The sequence below is a fragment of the Microcaecilia unicolor genome, chromosome 2, assembly GCF_901765095.1.
Source record: "Microcaecilia unicolor chromosome 2, aMicUni1.1, whole genome shotgun sequence".
NCBI lineage: Eukaryota > Metazoa > Chordata > Amphibia > Gymnophiona > Siphonopidae > Microcaecilia > Microcaecilia unicolor.
Window position 1 is genome coordinate 174,086,533 of NC_044032.1, and position 19,698 is coordinate 174,106,230.

Here is a 19,698-nt window from a genome sequence, read left to right on the forward strand (position 1 = left end):
CATATACATATATTTCATAAAATATGTGCATAAGTACCAATTCCACTCCCAGATCTTCCCATTCTCTGCCCCCTGCAATGCCAACCAATAAATCACATTCAAATAGGCACTATGGCAGCAATTCTATAAATTGGTGCCTAACCCATTATAGAATATTAGCATAAAGCCAAATTAGTGCACCAAACGTTAGGCACGCCTACTTACGATAGATCAATGGACAGCATAAGTGGGCATGCCTAAGTGCACCATGCAATATGTGCAACTGATAGTATTCTACAAGTTGCATGCATTTCTTAACGATAAGCACATGATACATCCATGCTCTGCCCATATGTATACCCCCTTGACAGTTGTTTGCTAGGTGCACTGTTTATAGAATAGCAACTAGCACTTATGTGCATAATTGCCAATTGTTGGCGCCATTCATGCGCATAAGTGCTAGTATGGGATTTGCGTTACAAGACGTATGAGGAGAGACTTGCTGACCTAAACATGTATACTCTGGAGGAAAGGAGAAACAGGGGTGATATGATACAGACGTTCAAATATTTGAAACGTATTAATCCGCAAACGAACCTTTTCCGGAGATGCGAAGGCGGTAGAACGAGAGGACATGAAATGAGATTGAAGGGGGGCAGACTCAAGAAAAATGTCAGGAAGTATTTTTTCACAGAGAGAGTGGTGGATGCTTGGAATGCCCTCCCGCGGGAGGTGGTGGAGAGGAAAACGGTAACGGAATTCAAACATGCGTGGGATAAACATAAAGGAATCCTGTTCAGAAGGAATGGATCCTCAGGAGCTTAGCCGAGATTGGGTGGCAGAGCCGGTGGTGGGAGGTGGGGCTGGTGGTTGGGAGGCGGGGATAGTGCTGGGCAGACTTGTACGGTCTGTGCCAGAGCCGGTGGTGGGAGGCGGGGCTAGTGGTTGGGAGGCAGGGATAGTGCTGGGCAGACTTATACGGTCTGTGCCAGAGCCAGTGGTGGGAGGTGGGACTGGTGGTTGGGAGGCGGGGATAGTGCTGGGCAGACATATACGGTCTGTGCCCGAGCCGGTGGTGGGAGCAGTGGTGTGCTGGAGCAGGCTCTCACAGGCTCGCAAGAGCCGGTTGTTAAGTTTTTAAGAATTTTGGGAGCCGGTTGTTAAAGTAAGGCCCTCCATGGCTACTTTAACAACTGGCTCCCAAAATGTGGGCTTGGGCCCCCTGCTGAATTCTCTTTTACTTTGCTGGTGGTGATGCTGAGCCCTGCCAGCCAAGTAAATAGACTACTGCTGCTCCCCGCTCCTTGTTTCCAGCTCTGGGCAGCAGGCTGAGACTTCTCGAGCATGTGAGAGAAGTTCCAGCATGCTGCTCAGAGCAAGACGTTGGGAGCTGCCAGCAAAGGTATGCCTAGCGTGCCCGCACGAAGGGAGGGAGGAGAGAGAGGCAAGTGTTGTTCCCCCACCCTCCACCCCGGCCACCCCTGGCCCTTCCAACTGCAGAGCTGGCTATGTCCGGAGAAAGAGCCTGTTGTTAAAAATTTACCAGCACACCCCTGGGTGGGAGGCGGGGATAGTGCTGGGCAGACTTATATGGTCTGTGCCCTGAAGAGGACAGGTACAAATCAAGGTAGGGTGTACACAAAAAGTAGCACATATGAGTTTATCTTTTTGGGCAGACTGGATGGACCGTGCAGGTCGTTTTCTGCCGTCATCTACTATGTTACTCTGCATGTATTCTATAAACTTGGTGCACTATTGGTGCCTAAATTTTGCCAGCTTATAATAATTGCCTTTTACACTTTCTGACCACCTACATTTATATGCCCAGCTCATTTATAAAATTAATCCCATATGGCATAAATTACAGGGCAAAGGAGAACCTCAGGTGCTTACTACCCTCATCTTTTTAAGACTTGTGAAGGGAGAAGGCTGGATCAAGGCCCAGAAAATCGCTGTTTCAATTACTTGAGAGAAAATGAGCCACCACTTGATCTTTGTTCTTTGGGGAAAAGGTGACAAGCAGGGTAACAGCCCCTGTTGGGGCTGATCTTCCTACGAATGAAGTTATGTTACCAGCCATGATAAATCTCACTGTTAACGTTCAATTTAAGAAAGGCTTTCAGATTCAGCTTTTGGATTTATTACTCACATTTCCAAATGCATGTTGAAGGCAAAAGTTATGATTCAGGTACAGGAGGTATTCCTTGCCCTGGAAGACCTACAATGTAGCTTGGTAGCTGAAGTATTAGAGGACAAAGTGCCCCTTTTATAAAGACACACTATCATTTTTAGTGTGCGCTAAACACTAGAGACGCCCATATATTCCTATGGGTATCTATAGCATTTAGCGTGCGCTAAAAACACTAGCACACCTTTGTAAAAGACCCGCAAAGTGAGTTGTCCACAGTCACAAACAGCATCAGTGCCCACATTTTTGGATTTAGCTCATGTCTTTTTTAGTTGTAGCTCAAGATGAGTTACATTCCGGTAATAATCAGAGTGTTATAGTGCTGCTTCTCTTACATATTTACCAGAGTATCTCTCTATTCCTTTATAGAGTCTGGAGTGAGACTGTTCAGTGCCATCTGTAAACATAATCTAATTGATACAGATCCCTTCTTCCAAATCACTAATAAAAATATCAGTCCCATGGACAGGCAGCTGTGGAATTCTATTTACTCTTATTCTAAATGAAACATATGTCTTGTGGAGGAACATCTGTATGTGAATCCCACTGATCCTGTTTAAATAGAAAAAAAAATGTGAGGTACTTGAAGCAATGCTGTTTTTATTTGAAAGGAGAATACTTTCATTTATTGTTAATAAAATTCTTTGCTTTATTATTATTTGGCAGATATTTACAAAATGCACTTGGAGTTTCTGATTTTGTTGCAGTGGATATATTCTCTTCTGTGGCCAGAAATGAGATCGGGCGATTCATTGCTTGGGAATTTATGACAGCAAATTGGGAGCAAATAAATTCACAGTAAGTAACCAAGGGATGGTGTTAAGTTTTAATCACTGTATTGTTGCCTGTGTCTAATATAGGAATCTAGGAAAAAATACCATTCACATGTACATAAACAGTGACACTGCAGCTTCACAAGTAACATATGTATCAGCAGACACTCGCAAAATATTTGGAGTGGTCCTAGCATTCTTCAAGGACAAGCAGGCATAATATTTTCACATGTGAGTGACATCATCCACGGAGCCCAGTGCAGACACTGCCAAATGCAGTGTCATTTTAAATTTTTGAGGCAGTGCCCCTATCGAGCATGCACGGGTGCCTTCCCGCCCAACGCTTGAGCAGAGGACCAGCAGAGAGGTTGACTGTTTAATCTCTCAGTGCGTCAAACGTTTGCCTTTTTTGGTGTCTTCCCTTTTTTGGGACATTTTTTCTTCATATTCTATTTTTACATTTTTTACAATTATTTTCATTTTTCAATTTTTGGCTTTATGGGGCCTCTGAGCTCTTCTCTTGCCTGGGAAGCATCAACTATTTTTGAGTATGCAGCTACTTGAGCTCCCTGGGCCATAGAGCCTTTTCACCTAGCGTCAGCCATTTTTCTCTCCATGTCAATAAGGGAGCCGAGTGGCTTTAAGTGTACTTGATGTAATAGGACTATTTCAGGCACAGGCCATCATAGGCTGACCCTGTGGCCACCTTGATCCACCTCAAAATAGTGGCCTTGGAGATTGCCTGGCCCTTACGCAGGCCATCCCTCTTCCTGAAAGAAGAGCAAGCAGACCTTCTGGTTCATATGGAACAGAGAAACCATCTTGTGAAGAAAGGATGGAACTGTGTGAATAGACACAAGTGCTCTGAAAAAAACAGGGAAGGATCCCGACAACACCTGCAACTCCAAGGCTCTCCGAGCTGAAGTGATCACTACAAGAAAAAACACCTTAACCTTGAGGTCCTTAATTGAGGTGTGCCATAAGGGCTCAATAAGAGACCCAGAAAGCACTTGAGGGACCAAATTCAGGTCCCAAGACAGAAAAGAGGGGCATGCCAGGGGTCATAAATGAGCAGCCCCCTTCAGAAACTGGGCTAGGGAAAGGCCCCAACCCTGCCTCAAAAACTGGAAAGGGCAGGAACCTGGACCTTTAAGGAACTCATCACTAGGTCCTGATCCAAACCTTGCTGCAAAACCCGCAAAATATCAGGAACCTATGCCTTCCAGGGAGAAAGCGCACATTTGGCACACCAATTTTCAAAAACCTTCCAGACTCTCACATAAGCTAGCGATGTGGAAGACTTCCAAGACATAGCAAAGTAGAGACAACCATGGGCAAAAAAAAAAAAAAACACACCTTGCTACACACCTTCTTTCAAGGAGCAAACCATAAGCCAGAAGAGATCCAGATCCTCCATCTCTACTGGACCTTGACAAAGAAGACCACATCCTCTGGGAAGAGGAAGCAGCTCGGCCACTAACAGCCGCACCAGGGCCACATACCACAGCTGATGAGACTGATCCAGAGCCAACAGGAGGACTAGATGAGGATGGAATGCTATCATGCACAAGAGCTGGCCTGTGAGAGTCCATGGAGGGAAAACATACAGGGGCTCCTCTGCCAGCCACATCTGAACCAAAGCACCTGTCCCCTACAAAGCTGCCTCCCTCTAGAGGCTGAAGAAGCATTCCAACTTGGCATTGGAGCGTGTGGCCATCAGGTCAAACACCAGTGGCCCCCATTGATTCTGAATGAGCTGAAAGGCCTCCAGCTTCCACTTCCTGGGACCCAACTGGGAGTGGCTGAGGAAGTCCGCTTGGACTGCTATGCACTGCTGACAGGGCCTGCAGATGCCTCTCAGTCCAATGGCAGAGATTCACAGCTTCTAATGTCACTGCCTGGTTCCAGGTGCCACCTTGCTTGTTTATCTAAGCCATTGCTGTGGCATTGTCCATCATCACCCGGAATGCCTTTCCCCAAAGCGATGGGATTTCTTCCTCTAAGGCCAGGCATACTTTCTGAATCTCCAGGTGATTGATTGTCCACAACCACTCCACGGAGGATCAGGCCCCATGGGTCACTCAGTCTCAGCCCAAGCAGTGTGATCTCCAGCTGAGGAGACTCACATTGGTAGTAACCACCACCCACTAAGGAGCTTTCGGCAGGACACCTCCAAAGGAGGTGGACTGGACTGTCCCAACAGTCCAGACTGGCTTGCACCATGGCAGAGAGAGGAAAAGGGTGCTCACAATCCTGTGAAACCAGAGCCCACCTGGAGAACAGGGCTGACCGTAGAGGCCATGTATGTGTTTGCACCCAAGGCACCACCTCCAAGGTCACTGCCATGGAGTCCAAGAGCTGCAGGTAGTCCCAAATCTTGGGAATTGGTGGTTCACAGATTCTGTATTTCTGGGCTTGTAGCATCACTGCCCGATCCTCTGGGAGGATGTAAACTCCCAGATATTTCAGGGCTCTGGGTTGGGAGCAGGTGACTCACGGCAATTCACCACTCAGCCCAGACCCTTCAATAGGGCAATGATCTGAGCAGTGACCTCCTTGGTCTCTGCTTCTGATTCATCCCGAATCAGCCAAGCATCCAGGTAAGGATGCACCCGGATATCCTGGCACCTCAGATGGCCTCCACCACTACTGTTATCTTGGAAACGGTGCAGGGAGCAGCTCAAAAGGCAGAGCCTAAAACTGAAAACGGCATCCAAGCACAAAAAAGTGGAGTACTTTGCTTGTGGTGCTCCACAATGGGAATATGCAGATAGGTCTCCCTAAGGTCCAGAGAAGTTAAAAACTCACCTGGACAAATCGAGGCGATCACAGACTGGAGGGTTTAGCATCCACTCACTTCAGATCCAGGATGGGCCAAAAAGAACCACCCTTATTTGGGACCATGAAATAAATGAAATAGTAATCCATACCATGCTCTGCCAATGGAACGGGTTCCACCACTTTCAGATTGACCAAGTGTTTTAAGGTAAGAGTGACTGCCTGTTGATTTAGCACTGAGCTACATGGAACACCATGAAGGTATCCAGAACGGAGCAGGCAAACTAGAGAATAACCTTTTCCAGCCACCTCCAGAACCCACTGATCTGAAGTGATATAAGCCCACTCATGGTGGAAGAGAGACAACCTGCCCCATACTGGCACCACCAAGGGGCTGAGTGCACCTTCATTGAGCAGGCCGGGCTGCTCCGACCAGGGGCGTAGCCAGACCTTACGGTGGGAGGGGGCAAGAGCCCAAGGTTGGGGACACATTTTGGGTGCCGCTCCGCTGTCCCCTCTGCCACGCCTCACCTCCTCCTCCCACCTCCTCACCCCCTCCCTCTCAAACAAATACCTTTGCTGGTGGGGGTCCCCAACCCCTGCCAGCCGAAGCCTTCTTCAGCTCCGGTCTCCGGTGCAGCCACGTTCCTGCCCTGCTCTTCTTTCTATCTTGCTCCTCCTGTCCTGTGCACGCTGATGCTTCTCAGTTTCACGTAAAGGAGTGCCAGCATGCACAGAAGGACGCCCGCCAGCCAAACCAGGAGCCCGGATGAAATTTGCAGGGGGCCCCGTGGCCCCCGTAGCTACGCCCCTGGCTCCAACCCCCACTGGAGGGGCCAGAGTTTCTGGTTCTTTTGAGTCCACCAAGCACGCCTGGCTTAAAGGGTATACCTGAACCTGAGGCCAGGGGCCCTGAGTGGTGAGTAGGTCTAAAGTAACCTGCTCCCCTAGGAATGGCACTAGTGGCAGAACACCTCTGGGAGCTCTTTTGTCTCAGCTCAGGGAAATGGAGAGGCCGTATCTCCCCCATATTCTTCACAAACTTCTCCAGGTCCTCCCTGAACAGCAAGTGCACCCTAAAGGGCAGCTGACTGAGAAGCTTTTTGGAGGCCACATCTGTGACCCAATGTCAGAGCCAGAGCCAGCACAACCCACCACAGAGGTGGCCACTGACCGGGAGGAAAGACAGACCAAATCATAAAGAACATCTGTCAGAAAGTTTGTGTCAGACTCCAGGTGAGAAACTTCCAGAGATTCTGGCAGCTTCTGCAACCAACGCAGCATGGCGCTGGCCACATGGCTGCTGCAGATGGCGGCCTGAATGCCAGACACCCCAAAGGGAAGGGGAAGGCAAGGCAAAAGTGCTGCTCCACCTGCTTCTCATGAAGTACATGGATTTCTAAGCCCCCTTGTACAGGGACAGCCACCATCTTAGAGACCACCATGCCCAGTATATCCACCATGGGTTATATCCAGTACCTTTCCATATCCTTAGGAGTGAAGGTATATAGACAATCCAAGGCCCAGGCCCCCTTACAAGCCCCATTCCTCCAGCATCATGTGCAGACTTGGTTCCTGGAATGAGGCCCTGGCTGGAAACTTCCAGGCCTCTAGGGGCCCCTTCTGGCTAAGGCTTGCTTAACCATTGGGTTAAGCTCGGGAGCCAAAAAGAGTCAGGACCCCTAGGGGCGCCAAGGGACCCCCTTCCACAGACAGACCCAGGATGGGTGGCAGAGATATGCCCCCCAGTCCTCTAAGTACCAATGGGGGCTGCATGCTCTCCAGCTGCATTAAAGCAGCAGGAGAAGAAACAGGCAGGGAGCTCAAAATGGCTGCCGTTCATGTCAAATATTCCCAACGCTTCAGTGCACAGAGATCAACAGTCAGCTTCAGCTGCTCCCTGACACTTTCCCCCCTCCACTCTGGACCCTGTTTCTGAAGTCAGAAACAGTGCATCACAGGAGGGGGCATACTGAGCTATGACTCTCTGTTTCAATTAATTAATTCATTTATTTATTTATTTTGAAAGGTAAATGAGCCTCCTTTTTCATTTTTTTTTTTTTTTTTTTACTCAAGTAGCTTTATTTATTTATGGGTTTTTATTAAAGCCTGGCAGCTACAGGGGAGCCCAGGGAATAGAACACCCAAATAGGGTAAACAGGCTAGAAGAGGCAGGGGGATGGGGATCTGTGCCCCACTTTCAGGGCCCTGCAGGTCTGAGCCACATACCTTGTCCTAACAAGCGCGACTGGGGGCAGCGAACCACAGCTCTGTGCTCAACCAGGTCTGGGCTGAGAAATGGGTAACCTGGGAGCAACCGTTAAGCTCAACCTTGCTGTGTGGCCTCGGCTAGCAGAGCGGGAAGCTAGGCCAGGGATCAGAAGCACCAGCCTGAACTACCTAACATTTGCTAGAGTTAGAGAAAAATGCTGGAAGTTTCTCTGCATAGCAGCAGGTTATACCAGTGAGTTCACTGGAAAAGACCTGATTTTTTTCTCTGTTGATAGGAGGGGATAATGCCCACTTGATCAGAATGGTGTAGCCAGATGACAAGGAATAGCAAAATTACTGCCGAGATGTGTAAATGCAAAGCTTCAAGTGAGGCTGCTCTTTTTTTGAACATTTTCCTTGGTAAACAGGCTTCTTCTGATGTGTGTGCTGCTAAATCCACCTTTTTTTGTCAGCATTGTATGCATTTTATAAAAGGCTGTGTTTCAGATACCCTATAAAAAATGTTAATCTTCAGATCTCTGAGAATTTTTAAAAATGAATTTGTGAAAATATCCTTTGTGGCGAGTTAACTGGAAATGGAGAAGTATTTCCACTTTGGAGCAGCTTTACCCCTGGCAGCTGATCATATTTATGAAGTGTCAATATCATCGTCTCAGTCTTGACTATTTATTTGGGAAGCTGAACTACCTGAAGATTTAGAATGAGTTATGTAGACATCAGAACACCTGGTTAGAGTTTTGGGGTTTTTTTTATTTAGAGTTTCAAGGAACCAGATGGAGATCCTCCAGGTTAGAAGTTGGGTCAGTACACCAACCCTGTGCAGGCATCCTAAACAAACTATGTAACTTCTACCGTTTTGTTATGTCTAATACACTTTTCTGTTGCCTTCTAGGTTTGAGGAGTATGACTCAATTTATAATTCTGTGTTAAGAGTAATAATAGAAAGAGTCAGCACAGATTTACAGTTTCAAGAGGTAAGCAGATCTAAATGGATGAGTACCATTATCCCACTGTCTCTTTTTTTCACATTTGAAAATGTAAGACTAAACTACTTAGCTGGCCACAGTATTTAAAAAAAACCCCCACACATGTATTCAACACTGCTATATGGATAGGCAGTGCCACTGAATATATGGGGTGAGTACTCACCACTAACAGCAATATAAGTGGGTGCCTCCATTTAGACACCCCGATGCCACACCATGAGAGCGAAGTGGAGGAGTGGCCTAGTGGTTACAGCATCGGTCTTGCAATCCAGAGGTGGCTGGCTGAAATCCCACTGCTGCTGCTTGTGATCTTGGGCAAGTCACTTAACCCTCCATTGCTTGCGATCTGCAGGGCTTCGTTCTGTTAATTTTTACCTCATCCCACCTCCCACTACTCCTGACTGTCCCAGTTAATCCTAGCCCTTTACCTTTTTCTTCCATATTTCAATTATCTAGTCTAAATAACTAAGGGGCCCTTTTACTAAGTCTTATAGGCACCTATGCGCGCCCAACACACATCACTTTGGAGTTCCCGCATGGCCCGTGCTGTAATTTCATTTTTGATGCACATCCGCTACGCATGCCAGAAAATATATTTTGTTTTCTGGCATGCGGCGAAAAGTGTGCGGTAACTCCAACTTGATGTGTGTAGGAGATTACCGCATGGTTAACGCGAGAGACCTTACAACTAAGTCAATGACTGGCAGTGAGGTCTCAGACCCAAAATGGATGCACACCAATTTTTATTTTGCCACATGTCCATTTTCATCAAAAATTTTTAAAAAGCCTTTTTTACAGGCGTGCTGAAAAATGGATCTGTGCACGCCCAAAACATGCACCTACACTAGCACAGCCGATTTTTCAGTGCACCTAAGTAAAAGGACCCCTAAGGGCCCTGTTTACTAAGTAGCACGCGCTAAAAATTTACTAAGGCACGCTAGTGTTTTTAGCGCGTATTAAAAATGAGTGCACGTTAACGTTAGAGACACCCATAGGAATATATGGGGGTGTCTAGCATTAGCATTTGCTAATTTTTAATATGCGCTAAAAACGCTAGTGTGCCTTAGTAAACAGAGCCCTAAGTATTTAATTAGATTTGTTCCTAACTCAAGTTTTTCTGGTCTTAACAGTGGAGGAGTGGCCTAGTGGTTAGGGTGGTGGACTTTGGTCCTGAGGAACTGAGTTCAATTCCCACTTCAGGCACAGGCAGCTCCTTGTGACTTTGGGCAAGTCACTTAACCCTCCATTGCCCCATATAAGCCACATTGAGCCTGCCATGAGTGGGAAAGCGCGGGGTACAAATGTAATAAAAAATATGATATATCTGTTAATATATTTTGAACATATTCATGCTTTTCTAATTGTTATTTAAGCCACATTGAACCTGAGCTGTACTTGGGCTAATGCAGGATATAAATGTCATAACTAAATAAATAAATACAAAATAGGGGACCACAAAAAACATGCAGACAAAAACTGAAATGGAGACCCCCCCCCCCCCCCCAAGAAATCCAGACTCTATTGGTAATATTGGTAAAAGAGAAATAGAAATGTATGGTCCCCTATACTTTGCAAAATAAAAATAGAAAAAAATGTACATGTTATAAAGCAGGCACATCTCAGTCCTTAAAGTATTAAATGTTTTTTTTTAAAGTATCTTCTACCTTTGTTGTCTGGGTCTGGGAATTTTATTTTTCTAATTAGATTGGTCCCAGTCTCTTTTCCACTTTCTATGTGTCAGTCTTCTCCCAAATTCTTTTCCAGGTTGGCCTTTCCATTTATTCTCTTGCCTCTTGTCTTCTTCCTTTCCTTCTCCACATCTGTGTGGCACTGATTTTTCATTTTATGCCCCCCCCCCCCCCCCACACACACACACTCGCACTTTTCTGTTCTCTGCATTTATATCCACCCATTGGATTTTAGTCTCATTCTCCCTTTTTCTCACCCTTTCGTCTCCTTTTCATTTCTCATCTACCTATTGGCTTTTCCTATCTTCTCAAACATTCCCATTGCCCCCCCCACTTCCTCTGTACTCACCCTGTAAACCCTCATCTACCCTCCACTGCCTCCTATCCCCCTCACCAGCTCTAGCTCCATCCCTGTCTCTCCTTCCTTCCCTGTCTCTCCTCCCTTCCCTTGCCTCCATTCTTTTGTCTCTTACCCTATACCCCATGTCCTATTGCCTCTCTTTTACCATCTTGTTAACCCTATTTCTTCCCTCACTAAACCATGTCAGAGACTCATACCCCTTCCCAGTACCCTCATCCCTTTTCATTGCCTCTCCTCTCCAGTCTTCCAGGTGTCGCGTCCCGTGTTCCTACCTGCTCCTCCGCCACGGGGGGCGGGAGCCAGCGTCCTCCGCCACGAGGTTTAGCGGCCCGGAGGCCTCAGCGGGGATCCGGGGGCCGCCGCAGTGATGGCCGTTCTGGCCAGGACCGAGGCCGGCGACTGCAGCCGCCGGTCTCTCGGTCGCCGGCTGTGGGGGCTATGTTCGCGCCGCCGAAGGAGGCGGCGCAGGCGCGAGGGTCGGCGTCTTCTTCCCTCCCGGGCGGGAGGGCCTGGAGCTCCGCCTCTGAGGCGCCGGATTGGGAGGCCAAGTTGGTGGTCCCGCCTGGGAAATTGGACAGAGCCAATCAGAGGGGCTCTGCCGATACCCAGGTCCGGATTGGTCGGCTTTACCTACGGGGGCGGGGCGGCTGATATTGCATTGTATTTAAGGAAGGGAACTGAGCTAGCACTTTGCTTCAGGTTCTGTTCCCGAGGCCATTCTCTGTGGTTCCTGAGTTTCGTCGTTTCCCTGGTTTTGCTGTTTCTGGATTTTGGACTGTTTCCTGGTTATTCCTGCCTAGCTGCCTGCCTAGACCTCTAGCCTGACTTTGACGCCTCTACTAGCCGCCTGCCTTGACCTCCTGCCTGTCTCCGACTTCGCTATTGCTGTCTGCCCTGATCTACTGCCAGTTTGTGGACTTTGCTTTACCACCTGCCCGCTTCTTTCCCGATTCCAGCCAGGTCAGTCCGTCAACCCCGCGGTTCCTGAAGTCCCGTTGACCGCCTGCAGCTGGGGGCTCAACCCTTGGTGAATGGCAGTCGCCGCGGGTGAAGACTTGGGGTTGCACGGCTGTCCTCTGAGGTCCTCTTGGGCCTTGCGGGACCTAAGGGCTCACCCACCTTGTGGACAAGACACCAGGTCATTCACATTATGACTCAGCCTTTCCCCATACTTCATCCCCTTTTCTTGTCCCTCTTCTCTTATCTCTCATCTCTCATTTCACACTTTTATTCTCCCAACACATCAACATATCCCTATTCATAACCAGTGGCATAGCCAGATAACCAATTTTGGGCCTGAGCCCAAAGTGGGTGGGCACAAAGTTTTCTCTCTGCCCCCCCCCCCCCCCCCCCCCCCCAGCACCTCCCAACTCAAAATATAAATACTTTAGCCGATGAAGATCCACAAGCTCTGTCAGCTGAAGACTTCCTCTAAAGATGGCCAGAACTCCCTTTTACCAAGCTTGGCAGGCAACAGCAACTCCTTGAGCCACCGATGCCGGCACCCCATGCATGCTTAGTTATCAGTGGCTCAAGGATGTTGCCTTGTCTGCCAAGCTTAGTAGAAGGGAGTTCTGATCACCTTCAGAGGAGGTCCTCATCTTGCAGGGCTTGGGGATCCACACCAGCTAACAGCAGGGTCAGGGCTGGTTTTAGCCATGCTGGGGCCTAGGGCAGAAAATACAAACATTCTCCTCCCTGCCTCCCCTCTAATCTTCCCATCTGCCATTATAATCACACCAACAGACCCTCACCAAATACAGAACAATTAATCACAAATTAGAAATAAAAATATGTAGCCAAAAATTGAACTGGGAACCTCGGCATGTACTACAATACTGAAGAAATAAAAACAGAAATGTATTTCCTTTTCTATTGAACACAGTAAAAGGACATCCTCTATGCACATTTTACAAAGCTAGCATATTCCATTTAAAACATTCAAAATAAAATGTTTTTTCTACTTTTGTTGTCTGGACATTTTATTATTCCATTATGCTGGTTCCAGTTTCTCTTTCCTGCTTTCCTGCAGGGGTGTAACCAGACTTCAGCGGGAAGGGGGGTCCAGAGCTCGAGGTAAGGGGGCACATTATAGCCCCCCCCCCCCGGCACCACCAACCCTCCTCCCACCATTGCCGACCCCGCCATCACCATCTTGACCCCCCCCTCCCAACGCCAACCCTCCTCCACCATCGCCTACCTTTGCTGGCAGGGGACCTCAACCCCTGCCAGCCAAGGTCCAATTCTTCCTTCATTCTGTTTCTGAGTCTAACGTCCTGCACGTGCGATCTGCAAGGCTTTGTTCTGTTTCTGTGAGTCTGACGTCCTGCGTGTTGTATGTGCAGGACATCAGACTCACAGAAACAGAACGAAGGAAGAAGAGGACCTCGGCTGGCGGGGGTTGGGGTCCCCTGACAGCAAAGGTAGGCGACGGCGGGTTGATGGCAGGAAGGGGGGTTGAGAGGGCCAAATCTACGGGGGCCCAGGCCCCCGTGGCCCCACGTAGCTACGCCCCTGCTTTCCTGTTTCTTCTGCTAATTTTCCTTCAATCAGCTGCTGTATATTTGTCTTTTCTCCCCGCTTGTTCCATTTCCTCTATACACATGCCTCTGACATATTGATCTTTCCATTTTAGCTCTTTCCTATTTTTTTCTCTTCTGCTCTGTCCACTCAAATTTCACCCTCTTTCTAACCCTTTTCTTTCTTTTACTTTTCAGATATCTATCAAATTTCCATCTCCTTCTTTCACCCACTATCATTCATATTTCCCCTTTCCCAGCCTTCCATTCCCTTCCATCTTCAATTTACTCACCATTACCATATTTCTACCCCCTGTAATCACTATCCTCTCATTCATTTTCTTGCCACACCCCCTATCCCTCACCCCACATGGTTTCCACCATTCCTATTGTCTCTCACCCTCCACCCTTCTAGCCTAGCATCTGACCCCTCTTTCTCCCCTCCCTACCCTCATAACCTGACATCTCACTGTCCCTTCCACTCCGCCCACACCAACATCTTCCTGTTTCTTCTTTCTTCCCTTCTGCCCCCTCCCCATGGTCCAGCATTTCTCCCATTCTGTTCCCTCTCACCTACCAACATCTCCCTCTTTCTCTCCTACCCCCTCTTGTGAAGCATTTCTCCTTCCCTCTCCTCCACCCCCATGTCCAACATCTCTCCTTCTCTCTTCCTTCCTCCTCTTACATTGTCTACCACTTCTCTCTCTTTCTCTCTCTGTCTTGCACCCTAACATTTCTCCCTCTCCACCCCACTGTTCAGTCCTCCACCTATATTTCACTTACCAGTACCTATCAACTTTCCATCTTCTCCTTTCAGCCCTACCTCTCCTGTTTCACTCCTTCACAAGCCTCATATTCCCTTCTCTTTCACCCACACCCCATTATCCAATTCTACCCTCTGTACTTATCATCCTCCTCTCACTCATCTCTTCTTGAGAATTGCCATGGTCTCTCCCCACATTGTTCCACCATGCCAATATCTCCCCTCCCTCTCCCTTCTTACACCCTTTTAGTCCAGCATCTCCTTGTCCTCCCAACCCCTCTCTCCCACCTCACCTCTATAGTCCAGCATTTCCCTATCCCCTCTCCCTGTCTCTTTCACCCCTATGGTCCAGCAATTCCCTTCTCTCCCCCTTTCCTCCTTATGGTCCAGCAGTTCCCTGTCTCCTCTCTCCCCCTTTCCTCCTTATTGTGCCAGGAGACATGGCTACACAAATCCCCAATGCTGTGCTCCTTCCCAGGTTGTATAAGCAGCAAACTTCTCACCAGGAGTAAAAGCCTGCTAAGTGTTATTTACTGCATACACAATCCAGGAAGTAGCAAGCCATCAAGGTTTGTGTAACTGCTTCTCCTGTGGGTCCAGCACCTCTCCCCTTCTCTTACTCACTTTCTAACTCCTCCACCTGTGGTCTGCCATCTCCCCCCCCCCCTCCATGGTCTGCAATCTTCCTCCTCTCTTCCCGCTTCCCTCACCCATACTCTGGCATCTCTCCTGTCCCCCTATCTTTCCAGGGCCAGCACCTGTCCCCTCCCCCCTGCACATCTCCCTTCTCCCCTCAGCCCCTCATAAGTCCATCAACACTCCATCTTTTCCCCTCAGCCCTTCCCCTGTAAGGGTCAGCACCACTCCCTCTTTTTCCCTCAACCCCTACTGAGTCCAGCACCACTGCCTCTTTTTCCCTCAGCCCCTTCCCTGAGTCCAGAACCAGTTTTTCTTTTCCCCTCACCCCCCGGTGAGTCAAACACCACTTTTCTCTCTTTCCCTCAGTACCCTTCCTGAGTCCAGAACCAGTTTTTCTTTTCACCTCAGACCCCCCCCCCCCCCCCCCCCCGTTGAGTAAAACACCACTCCCTCTTTTTCCCTCAGCTCCTCCACTGTGTCTAGAACCAGTTTTTCTTTTTCCCTCAGACCCCCCACCTCCTTGAATCAAACAACCCTTCTGCCTTTCCTCATAGGGAAGTCGTCCCATCCCCGTTATCATTTTCGTCGCCCTTCTCTGTACGTTCTCTAATTCCACTATATCTTTTTTGAGATGCAGTGACAAGAATTGAACACAATATTCAAGGTGTGATTGCACCATGGAGTGATACAAAGGCTAGATAAAACAGGTCTAGATAAAAACATACTTCTTTGTAGACTTAGATGTGTCTTCCTGTTCTGTTATCGCTGGAAGATATCCTAATTTTGGGGCCAGCCTACTCCCACCCACAACATGCCCTCTTGCTATTAGGACAAAATCAGTGCAACATGTCCAAATTTAGCCTTTTTGAAAATTGTTATTTAGATGTTTTCAGCAGAGACACGTCCTTCTGGCCCTATTGAGACATCTATGTGTTTTGAAAATGATCACCATTGTGTCCTAAAACAGCCCTTGAGAAAGTGTTTGTAGAAACCAAAGCAAAAGTGAATTACATACAAGTTTTAGAAGGGGCAGAAAAGAGCTTTTATAGGGTACCAAATTATATTGTACCATGTAGTTTAAGTATACAGTTTCTTTTGTGGTTCCCTTTGTGAACTCCTCAACATAGGCATTTGCACCCCCTCCCGCCTTCAGCTTTCCCCTTCAAAATTCACACATCAAGGTGGTAGCAAAGCCAGCCACAGCTTTCATTCTTAATATCTAACAGGATGGTGTCAGTCCAGAGGGTGGCTACCAAAATGGTCAGTGGTCTTTGTCATAAAGCATATGGGGACAGGCATAAAGATCTCATGTATACTTTGGAAGAAAGGTGGGAGAGGGGAGATATGATAGAGATTTAAATGCCTATGCAGCATAAATGCACAGGAGACAAGTCTCTTTCAACTGAAAGGAAGCTCTGGAACGAGAGGGCATAGGATGAAGGTGAAAGGGGATACATTCAGAAGTAACCTGAGGAAATACTTCTTCAAGGAAAGGGTGGTGAATTCGTGGAATGACCTCCCAGTGGAAGTAGTGAAGACAAAAATAGTATCTGAATTGAAGAGAGCTTGGGACAAGTACATAGGATTTCTAAGGGAGTGATAGGGAGAGTAGATGGCATGAATGGGCAGACTGGATAGGCCATATGGTCTTTATCTGCCTACATTTTTCTCTGTTTCTATCTTCAACATTCAATCAATATATTATAACAAAATTATATATCTAAGCAGTTCCAGCTCCCATATTTGGCCCATCAAAGTATTTCCAGCCTTCAAGGCCCTGTCTTCACTCAACTCTCCACAGCTGCACTTAGTCACTGAGCTAGTCAATCACAAACTAACTGAAATGAGGTATCCTGAGGCACCCTGTGGGCAGACTCCTGAAGTCCACATAGTCTGCGATAATGCCAGACTATGCCCCTCGGGACCTCCCCCCACCTGAATCTCCATGGCAATCTCCATTATCCCAACTATCATCGCATTCCATAAACCTTCTCTGTTTATGAAAAAGGCTAAACTTGGAGACAGCTAGGCTTAAAATGCTACCAAAAGCTACAAACCCCCTCCCCCACCCCACTCCCAACACTGCTCCAGTAGGCCAGGGTAGATAAAACAAACTGTTTTCACAACTTCCAACCCCAAAATAACCACCAACTCTGTCCTGGACCGCCCCATCCCTATCCTCTGGACACCAATCAAAATGCAGCCCTCTTACCTCTTACAGGCACTGTACCCAAGGTCCCTAAAGTTAAAGGAGGATCAGTCTTGTTGGAACCCCCCCCCCCCCCCCCAGGTAAGTCTGTGGGGCTTACCAAATTGCCGTTGTGTGCAGATTGGAGAGAAAGTTAATCAAACAGTACTCATAAAAGAGTAAAGTTTAATTGCAAATGTGATAGAATTTTGAGTCATTCTCATAAAATAACTTGCTAATTTATTTTTCTTTAGGTGAAGATGTTTATTAACATTGCATTGGATGAAGCACACAAGGTTGTGGTTATTGAACAACTAGAAAATGCAAGGAACATAAGAATGCAATGGAGAAACAAAGTGGATACCACTGTTTATGAATGGCTACGGAAAAATACAGTTGATTCTGAACTCTGAGGGCCTTTGCCTTTTTTTTTTTTTACTTTGAATATTGGTTTCAAGCGTTACACATGTTTCTAATGATTTTGCCAAAAGATAAAATGGCTTTTGATATATAAGGCTGCCACCTCTGTTTCAAATACAAGCCATACTGGGGCTAATTTTATAACAGGATGCCTATCTGAAAGTTCAAAAAGGTATCAATATTATAAAAGCAACATAGGCACCTAAGGCTTTTATAAAATAGACTCATGCAGTGACCCCCAGTAATGTAAAAATGCTTTCACACAAATTACAACCACTCTAAAAAAAAAAAAAAAATTTTTTTTAAGGTGTAACTGTGCATGTAGTGTGAAGCTTGCAAGATATCAGCTAGCTCTTAAAGAAGGTCAATGGAAAATCTGCATAGAATATTATTTCAGCACTGATGGAACTTCTTTTATTCTGCTCTTTCTGCGTAACGTGGAATTCAGATTACAAAGCATTCAAGATGACAGGTTCAGAATCCTTAGCTGTGACAGCTATAATGCAAAATGCTTTCACTTGTGGTATCGATGCCATAATAACCATGTCTCAGTGAGACGACCGCTCTTAACATTTCAGCACATAAGTATATTTAAAAACTTTAAGCTGGTTTCTATATTTTGTATTTAAAATATTTGATGTGAATTAGCCACACCAACCTACCACTGTTCTACTTTTACTGATGCAAGTCTAGCAACTGCTACCCACGTGGTCAATTTATTTGCTGCTGCTGTTTGGTAATATACACTTAAAAGAAAAACACACTTGTTATTTTGAAACAGAAAAAGGGCAAATCCTGTCATCAACAAGAAAAATAAATCAGATAGCTATATATAAACATGCAATAATAAAAAATATATATCTGTACACAGGACACAGCAGCATTCAAGACTGAGTGGAGGAGTGGCTTAATGGTTTTAGCAGTGAACAAACAGCCAGGAGAGCCAGGGTCCACATCTCACTGCTATGTTCTGTGATCTTGGGCAAATCATGCAACCCTCCATTGTGTTAGGTACAAACTTAGATTGTGAGCCCTCCAGGGCAGGGAAATACCCACTATACCAAAAATGAAATTTGCTTTGAAGTACTACTGAAAAAGCCTGAGCCAAATCCAGACCCCTTTCCTGGGGTCTGTTGGCAGTAGATGCTGCAAATTTAATGAATCCCTCGATTGGTTTTAATATATACAAATGAGGATGTGCCTGTATCTAATACATAATGAGACCAATATTCAGGGCTGTCATAGCCAGTGAAAGATAAGGCACATGGTTTTATGTTTTCATGACTTATATGTGTTTTGGCTGGAAAAAGTATCTACAGAAAATGCTTTCGCAGGTCTCTGTGGGTACAGTTTCCCCTTGGGCAGTTCTTAAATGGAAAGTACATATTTATACTTTTCCTTTGGAAACTGGTGCAGAATCCACAAATAAAAATACCTTTGGATTCTGTCCACACAGAGTTGAAAGCTGTCCCTTAAAAGATTTGAAGATTTTCTCATAATAAATATCTCCAACTTTGTGTACACACTTAAAATGATCAAGGCCACAGCCTGGCTTCTACTTTCTGGAACAATAAATTTGAGCTGTCAGGATCATTTGTTGTATAAGTTCTTTAAATAGGTCTAGCACATGCTAGTATTGAAAATATCCTAGTAAGAAACACTTAGAGATCCATATTCAAAGCTGCTGAATATGCCCTGTGCTGAAATTGGCTATTTTGTGGGTGGTCCTGGGGCGGAGTCAGCACATGTGCGGTTAGATGCCAATATTCAACACTTAATCACATAAGGCAGTGTTTCCCAAGTCAGTCCTGGAGTACCCCCTTGCCAGTCAGGTTTTCAAGATATCCACAATGAATATGCATAAGATTGATTTGCATAGACTGCCTTCATTGTATGCAAATCTCTTTCGTGCAAATTCATTGTGGATATCCTGAAAACCTGACTGGCAAGGGGGTACTCCAGGACCGACTTGGGAAACACTGACATAAGGTAACTGCATAAATAGGACCGCATAAAACATATGGTTCACCTTATGCGGTTAAGTGCTGAATTTTGCACTTAACCGTGTATGTGTTAACCAGCCGCATGTGCCTAGATATTCAGTGCTGATGCCGAATATGGCTTGGCATTGAATATCCAAGAATTAGGCCGGTGGCAACCAAAGAAATGCTGACTGCTGCCGGC

At 46.6% G+C, this 19,698-nt stretch overlaps 1 protein-coding gene across 2 annotated transcripts in view; it reads left to right on the top strand.

The window, feature by feature from the left end:
* LVRN (laeverin) overlaps positions 1 to 19,096 on the top strand; it is a 195,003-nt gene extending 175,907 nt beyond the window's left edge. For both annotated transcript variants that reach the window (XM_030193509.1, XM_030193510.1), the window contains 3 exons: positions 2,834 to 2,965; positions 8,843 to 8,924; positions 17,349 to 19,096. In XM_030193509.1, coding sequence (XP_030049369.1) covers positions 2,834 to 2,965; positions 8,843 to 8,924; positions 17,349 to 17,507 — 373 coding nt within the window. In that variant the 3' untranslated portion in view covers positions 17,508 to 19,096. The remainder of the gene's footprint in view (positions 1 to 2,833; positions 2,966 to 8,842; positions 8,925 to 17,348) is intronic.
* Positions 19,097 to 19,698: the final 602 nt, after the last annotated feature.